Source organism: Hordeum vulgare, chromosome 2H (genome assembly GCF_904849725.1).
Source record: "Hordeum vulgare subsp. vulgare chromosome 2H, MorexV3_pseudomolecules_assembly, whole genome shotgun sequence".
NCBI classification, from domain to species: Eukaryota; Viridiplantae; Streptophyta; class Magnoliopsida; order Poales; family Poaceae; genus Hordeum; species Hordeum vulgare.
This window is the reverse complement of record NC_058519.1, coordinates 502430079-502438266: the sequence shown is the minus strand read 5'-3', so window position 1 is coordinate 502438266 and position 8188 is coordinate 502430079. Positions and strand designations below refer to the sequence as shown.

General features: G+C 49.0%; 1 protein-coding gene across 1 annotated transcript; it reads left to right on the top strand.

Annotated features, from left to right (window-relative positions):
• Positions 1–2462: 2462 nt before the first annotated feature.
• On the top strand, positions 2463–7198 carry LOC123426859 (uncharacterized membrane protein At3g27390). The gene is made up of 9 exons (XM_045110758.1): positions 2463–3002; positions 3089–3197; positions 3478–3673; positions 3769–3902; positions 4320–4608; positions 4731–4837; positions 4952–5129; positions 6179–6633; positions 6764–7198. The coding sequence occupies exons 1-9, from the start codon at positions 2888–2890 to the stop codon at positions 6927–6929; spliced, it is 1749 nt and encodes a 582-aa protein (XP_044966693.1). The 5' UTR covers positions 2463–2887; the 3' UTR covers positions 6930–7198.
• The last annotated feature ends 990 nt before the right edge of the window (positions 7199–8188 follow it).

The window sequence follows — 8188 nt, the reverse complement described above, 5'->3', positions numbered from 1 at the left end:
CCGGGCGATCAGATTCATTCAGATGTTTGACGGGCTGATCTGATAGGAACGGCTGGCTGTGCTGTGCTGTGCCTAAACAAATGTATTAGTCCAAACGGAGTGGCTGCTCGACTGATCTGACAGTAACCGCTGTGGGTAAACAAGTGCGTTAGGCCAAACCAAGTGGCTGCTAAGCCAGTGTGGAGCTCGCGAGTAACGGGGCGTCGACGTACCAAAAGCTTTGATTGCACGCAAGAAACCAACAAGTCGGTGAAACGAAGCGATCTGATGACGCCTGCTTTAGATTGACCACCGGCAAAAATCAGTTGTGAAGTGGCCCACAACAAGAAATCTGCCACGAAAGCAACAAACCACAATCCTTTTAGTAAACTAGACCTACAAAATATTGGACAACACATATCATAGTCCCGAGCATCAAAATAACGCCTCTAAGCAACATTTGTGTGACAAACGTTGTCGTAACCAACCAGTGAAGCCTAGATGTGTGGTTTTCATCATTTGAGCTCACACGCACAAAACAATGCCATTAGGAAGGTGACGCTGCACGAATATCGTTGTTGTCGAATCAAGCCAACATGCCAGATTGGAACTTTCGCCTCAGGTACACAAAAACCAGCATGACGCAACAGAACCAAATTAAGGGCATCTTGCTCTCGAGACCGCGTTGATGTATGCGGCACATGCGGTGTGCCTTAGGCTAGGGAGGAACCTCATGGAAGTTTGTAGTGTCGCGACGTGAAGGAATGCGACGAAACCGATAGAACACCACTGCACAGTAGTTGTGCCGTTTGCATGTCCATAGTGCCTACAAGTTTGAGATTTTTGCACTCTGAGAAAGTCATGGCGAAGCTCGCGTCACCCACCCTTTCTGCACGCCACTAGACTAGGTTGGATTGGCACCAATCGAGGCGACGGTTGTCAGGGGGCACGCTGCAACGAACACTACTAGCACACCTCGCAACCCCCACCCTTATGCGGCCCTCTATCATGTAAGTTTTGTCCATCAACAACATTCGACTATGAAAATGCAGGCATGGGGAATGGAAGTGTCTATGGTTATGCTTCCCCCGGTTCATCATTACGACATCACGAGAAGAAACTTGGGTTTCTCTTAGTCTGGAGGAGTACCAGGAGTATAGTAGGGGTTGCAGCGACAACAATTGTAGTTGGTGTCGGCTTGTGATGGATAATCTCATTGCGAACGTGCCATTGTACGCCAGAAGGTCATTATATTGGTAGCCGCTGCTCTTCCAAGCACTCGTTCGGAAAAAGCAAAGCCCATTCAACACCAGTGTTTCCAACATTCTCGAGTTGCAACATACTAAATGAGGCGGCCATCTTTTCCCACGGCATACGAGCAAGCGGACACCTGTACGGATTTCATGCCACATAAGACACAAATATTAGTGACCTCTAGATTTCTTTTAGCCTTATTCTCCATTGTTGCAACGGAGTTTATGATTAGAGGCCAAACAAAGATGCATACCTTGGACAGGGCAGGGCACCCCCACATTGCCTTCTGGAAGGCACACATGTCGTCCGGTGCCCTGCTAGTGGCCCACATAGTAGTGCTGGATATGTTGTCGATGACGAGGCGATACGCGCTTCTCACAAAGAAAATACCCTCCGGGTCGGATGCCCAAGCCAAGACATCCTCTCGTTGCTGCGTAGAAGCCTTGATCTTGAGCATGCATGCGGCCTCAAATGCATATTAGTCTGGATCATGATCTTGATCTTGATCCACGGAGGTTTCTCTCTTTGTTGATGACGGTATAATCTCTGGATATGATTTATTCCGTACTAGATTAGACTATCTATTTTTTGCTATAAAACTATATTTTCGTTTTGGTTGTGATGACTATGTGCATCGTGCTATGCACACACCCTGGCTCTGTTTGGATCCATGGGTTAGTTTGGACTCAACTAACCCAAAAACATTCAAACATGAGGAATTTTGGTTAGTGCATCTAACGCATAAAAAAAAACAATGAAGACGTGCTTCTTTAGGTTAAAGTTAGATGGAGCCTAGAAAAAATTACTTTTCCATCTCCCTCCACCACAACAAACCCTGGTTAAATGAGTCAAATGATTAAAAAAATGCATTTATTGTCAATATAACCCGCCATCCAAACATCTTTTTGATTAGAGTTAGCTTAGAATTAACGCAGGGTTAGAATCTAATTCTGACCTGCCATCCAAACAAGGCGTTAATATATCAATAGAATGAGACGTCATTTTTTTCGAAAAAAGATGGATGACCCAAAGTGGCAGCAATCAAAGCAAACCTCAGCGCTTACCACACGGCCACGGTCACTAAACTGTCGCCTTGACCACCAACTTTGACCTGCCTCACACTAACGCCGTTAGTCACTACTACTAGTAGTACGTCACAGCGCGCGCCAGCCGAAACTACGCAGACAAACGGACAAAGCTCCTTCCGTCCCGGCAGTTAACTCCTCCCGAAACTTCTCCCATTTCCCCTCTCTCTTGCGTCTTCTTTCTCCCCGCAACATTTCGTTCGACTCGCTCACGGGCGAGCGGGAACGCGGGCGCAGCCGCCGTTTTGACCCGCCCGGCCGGCGGATCAAGAACCCGTTACAAGCTCCTTTTCTCCCCCATACCATACGGCTTCTCACGCAAGCCGCCGCCGCCGCTGCTGAGTCTTCTGCTCCGCCAGCGCCGGTCGCAGATTCCCCGCGAAAGCGAGGGCCAGAGCTTTTCTTTTCTATCCTCTGCCCCCTTTGTGCTCTCCGTCCCGCCAAAGCGGCAGAAAGCTGCAGCCGTTCTTGATTCTCGCGGGGGGGGGGGGGGGGGGGGGGGGGGGGCTGCCGGCACGGTTCGCCGGTCTTGGCCGCCTGGATGTGAAGGGGGCGGGGCGGGGCGATCGATGGGCACGGTGAAGGCGTGGGTGGCTGAGCCCATGGGGTCGATGCAAGACTCGCTGCGCGTCGCGTACGTGGTCTTCTCCTTCTGCGCCGCCTTCTTGCTCGGCGGCATCAAAGGCATGTGTCTACTGTTCTCTTCCTCCCCAGTTTCTGCCGGTGTGGCTTTGGCTTACTGTTGTGTTCTTGGGGAAATGGGTGTGCAGCGATGCTGGTCGGCCCGGTGGCGGCTGCGCTGATGATACTGGGGAACGTGGGCGTCATCCTCGTGCTCTTCCCGGCGCATGTCTGGTGGACCATCTACTCGCTTATCAAGTAAGCTCATTCTTCTTCTCAACTTTTCGTATCTGTGTTCTTTCGTGTGCTGGAAACAGAGCATTTTTGTTGGTTCCGAGCTTCCGATCCCTTGTGCTGGACGTTCAGTTAAGCGGGCAAAGTTCTGATTCTGCCTTGTCCATGGTTTTTAAAGAAGCCGATTCTGCTGCCGATTCTTCAAATTTTAGTGGCGAATCAGATGATCCACCACTAACTGATATACTACTAGAATAGTTAGACTGATCGCTGTTGGCTGCGTTCCTCTGCATTCTGAACCCAGGACGGACCGCATCAACGCGGGCCTGAAGCTGGCGGTGCTCATCGCGCTGCCGGTGCTGTTCGGGCTCTGGCTCGGCCTGGGCATCTTCGGGAGCGCCCTGGTGGCGCTCGGCTACGGCTTCTTCACGCCATGGATCTCCACCTTCGAGGCGTTCCGGCAGGAGACCGAGGCCAAGAAGTTCGTGCATGGCATTGTGGTAAGTACAAGCCTCAAAGGGAAGACCGGCCGCTGTTAACCGTGAAATGGGTGCGAGAGATCCACGGTTGATTTTGGTTTTCTCGCCGGGTGCAGGACGGGACGTGGGGGACGATCAAGGGCAGCTGCACGGTGGTGAGGGACTTCGCGGACATGTGCTTCCACTCCTACCCCGTTTACCTCAAGGAGTTCCGCGAGTGCGCCCAGGACCGCGAACCCCTCTCCATAAGGTATTCATTGTTACATACATATATGCTGTAAAAAGATGGCATTTGTTGTTATATTAGTAGCACTGGATGACCTGTCTGAAGCCGATTTTGTCCCATATTCTGATCTTGTGTGACAAGATATTTCGTTTCGTATTGTGGTCTTGTGTGACAAGGACGTGCTTATTTGTCAATACATTTCTCATAAGAAAAGCATTCTCTGCCAGCATACCGTTCTAGACTGCTCTAACGAAGCATAGTAAAGCCTGTTGGTCTGGGTCGATCTCCCCCTCATGATCACTGCGCATCACAATATATATACATATACAGTTGCTTCAAGCTTGACACTGAAAGTGACCGTGAATGCTCCCTCAAGAACACAAAAAAAAGTGATGGCGAACGCCTAAAATTACGCTGAAAAACGTGTTCTGTTTTGTGCAGGCTGTTGGACGTGCCGTCATGCATACTCGTTGGCCTCCTGGGGTTGATCGTGGACATACCGCTCTACACGGTGATCGCGCTGATCAAGAGCCCCTACATGCTCTTCAAGGGCTGGCAGAGGCTGCTGCACGACCTCATCAGCCGCGAAGGCCCCTTCCTGGAGCCAGTCTGCGTGCCCATCGCCGGCCTGGCCATCCTTTTCTGGCCCCTGGTGGTGGTTGGGAGCGTCCTGCTGGCCGTCGTCTCCAGCATTTTTGTGGGTCTCTACGGAGCGGTCATCGTCTACCAGGTCTCTTTCTTTGCCACCGCCACCGTGCCTCGTGCCATTTCCTGCCCGTCCCCCACGCGTCCGATTCCATATTACGCGCGAAAGAGATTGCCTGATGCGCTCAAGATTGTTCGATGTCGCAGGAGAAGTCATTCCGGAGGGGGGCTTCATACGTGGTGACCATGGTCGCCGAGTTTGACGAGTACACCAACGACTGGCTTTACCTTCGCGAAGGCACTGTTCTTCCAAAGTAAAGTGTTCTCCACTGCTGTTTTTGAAAACTTTGGGTTGTACTGTAGTAGCTTACTGTACTTTGCTATGTGCTGCTTTATTCATTCCTCACGGTGCAAGTGTTTTCCACCAGGCCATCCTATCGGAAGAGGAAATCGTCCGATTCCGCCGAGTTCTCGGTCCGGCCAAATGTTTCTGTTAGGGGAGGTGAGCACCCTGGTTCATCCAGTGAAGCACCAGCAATGCTGGTTCCGACTTTGGTTCCGGCGAGATCCGTTAGAGAGGCCATACAAGAGGTCAAAATGGTCCAGGTCCGTTTGTCACCTATTTTACTTCTTACCAAACCCCCGTCTTATGCCAAGAAACATCACTATATGTATGCAGCTCGAGCTCCCTCTTTGAGGAAAATTTCTGGAAAAATACTCAGACTTGGTAACAAGTGCATTCATTGTTTCAGTACCATCAATATTCTTGACATGTCTGGAAAGAAAAGGCAATGGATACGCTTTGCGATCCATGCTTCCTCTTTGGTGCATATCTATACATTTTTATTCTCGCATCTATGATCTGTAGATCAGGTGTGAGCTAGTAGTCCCAAGTGAGGTAGTAATGCCATAAATGAGATGGTACCATCAAAAAATGAAATTGTGAAGCATCTGTTAGCTGTTGGGGTCCATGGTCTCTAAGATTAGGCGAGCTAGCTCTCTAACTGAGGAAGTGTTGTAAATGCAAGGATGACATAACAGTAGAAGGAATAGTTAAACAGTTTAGCTGCTGAATCTATTGTTCCTTAGGTTTGGTGGGCTCGATTTAAATGAGGTAATGTCGTGATGTGCCGATCAAAAGAAGCACATAAAAGAAGGAATGCTGGCCTTCTAAACTTACAAGATTGTATGGTAGCTACTGACTTGGCCAGTGACCACAATTAGGATATAGACTTTAATTCAAAGATATGAGAAGTTGGCAGCACCTTCTGCCTAGAAAAGGTGTTAGACAACTGTATGCTCCCTAATATCTATCCGTATAATATGTACCAAACCCAAATAAGTAGTATCATTCCTTCATCTTCCTCTCTGATCAACGTTAATCTCTATCCTCTCAGAGCAAAGTGGAAGCTTCTTTTAACTTTGCTGTCAAATATATAATGGATAGATCATAGACGAGCCTGAACAAATAGTGTACTTGAATGTCATGAGATGTATATGCGAAGCAGAAACATATAATTAGATGTACTAGGTTTAACTTTGGTGTACGTGCGAGGCAGTGGATTGAAATATTTTTCTACACCGCAGTGTACATGGTGTTTCATCTTGAATGTCAAGTCCTGCCTGAATTCCTAATCATTCTCTTCAATCTGCAGATATGGGAAAACGTTATGAAGTCATGTGAGCAAAGGGGCAGGGACCTACTGAATTTGAATGTCATAACCAGTGTTGACCTGACCGAGTGGCTAAGAACAAAAGACAGTGGCAATGAGACGATAAACCTGGGACTGCCTTCTTATGATATGTTGTGCACCGTCCTCCACTCGATCAAGGCTGGCTCCACGGGGCTACTTCTCGGCAACGGCGTGGAGGTCGATCAGCAGAACCGGCCGCAGGACCTGCTGCTGGACTGGTTCTTCCACCCCGTGCTGGTGCTCAAGGATCAGATGCAGGTGCTGAAGATGACTGAGCAGGAAGTGAGGTTCCTGGAGAGGTCGACACTTTTCGTCGGCAGTAGTTCTGCTACTGCTGGTGCAGACGTGTGGGATAACGGCGCCGAGACACCCCGAGATCCCGTGAGGATGGCGCGGATCCAGGCGATCAGTAGAAGGTGTGATGTCTCCTGCAACTGCTTATTTGTGTTTTAGTGTTTCATTTGAGATGTTAGTGGTTGTTTCTGTTGGTAATGTCTGTCAGATTGTTGCCGTTTTTCTTCTTGATGATGATGTTGTTGCTTGCAGGATGGTGGGGATAGTGAGGAGCATGTCCAAGTTCCCGACGTACCGGAGGCGGTACAGGCATGTGGTGAAGCTGCTGGTGGCATACTCGGTGGAGCGGGAAGGGTCGTTTGGATCGTCGGCGTCGGGTCCATCCGCCTCCTTCGAAATCACACGCCTCGAAGTGTAGATAGTTGCCGTCTTGATGTTGCTTCTTTTTCTCTTCAAGTAAAAGTAGGTATTGCACGCCGTTTTTGTATGTGCCTCATCTTGTTTCTAATATAGCAGCTTCTGTAATTCTGTATAGCTATTTCCTTTTTCATTTCGGTAATGGGAGCGTGTATAGTTGTTGTGTTTTGAGATGATGCATGTGCCGAAACTTGAGGCATGGTCTTCAGTTGTGCTGTAAATTCTTGTATATACATTTTCGTAAGGAATTGATTGGTTCTTTAGGTGTTACATTTGTTGCAACTTTGTCCGGCCGTGTTAACTGTGGAGAACTGGCATGATGGTAACCTATTTGACCGAGAATTCGTCTAGTTTGACGAGGCTAAAATCTGAAAAAATCTTGGGGAGAAACACACGAAGCTGCCAGCTGCTATCCACTTTTCCTCGCATCGCCATTTTTTTCCTTCTGAGAAAAAGTCTCTTTCTCTTGTAGTACCATTTATTCATTTTCTTCCCCGCTGGTGAACCCGGCGAGATTCACGGGGAATCAAGATAGGTTTCATCAAGTCCTTTTTTCTTTAATACGTTTCGTGTAGTTCACTGATCCTGCTTGCATTGCTTTGTGTTACTATTCGGAGGGTCTTGCGTTAAGGACATAGCCTCAGTCAAGCTCTGAGGGTGTTGTTTTAGTTCGTTTAGATGCCTTGCCTGCATCGAATCTTAGCCCACACGATTTGAAGTATCTCCCAGTCACTCACTGGGAGCAGCCAAATCGGTTATTCCTCTCAGTTAGTATACAGGGATGGGGAATGTGGTGTCGAACTCATGCGAACAGGGAGATTGCGGGAGGTCGGCCAACCACCACTTCCTCCCCTTGGAGCTATGGGTCATGGGCAGATTCTTCACCGACGAGCAGATAGGTGGGTCATCTTCTCTCGGCACTAGCGATCCTTTTAACTCCTCCTCCGAGTTGTTTCGCACCCCCTCTTCGTTGCGGGTCAATAGCTCGTATGCGACATTTTTTAGGTAAAATGGATGGAGTGCGACGTAGCTGAAGCAAATAGCTCTCGTGCTACGTTTCACAAGCCCAAATAGCCAAGGCCTACTCGGGCGATTAAAATGGTCGTCAACGAGACTGAGGTTATGTTTAAGACACGTGGGTCCCACTTGGCAGTGCATATAGTTACGGCCCCCACTTGGCAGTGCATCAGGTGAAACCCGTTGCTCCCACCCCCCTCCTCTCCATTCTCGGGGTGAGCCGGCGACGGCGCCGGAGCTTTT

Bases quoted from the DNA above. Each gene is read 5' to 3' on its own strand.
- LOC123426859 (XM_045110758.1), top strand. From the start codon at position 2,888: ATGGGCACGGTGAAGGCGTGGGTGGCTGAGCCCATGGGGTCGATGCAA. The intron at 4,609-4,730 runs GTCTCTTTCTTT...TCGATGTCGCAG, and splicing joins GAGCGGTCATCGTCTACCAG to GAGAAGTCATTCCGGAGGGG. The intron at 4,838-4,951 runs GTAAAGTGTTCT...GTTTTCCACCAG, and splicing joins GAAGGCACTGTTCTTCCAAA to GCCATCCTATCGGAAGAGGA.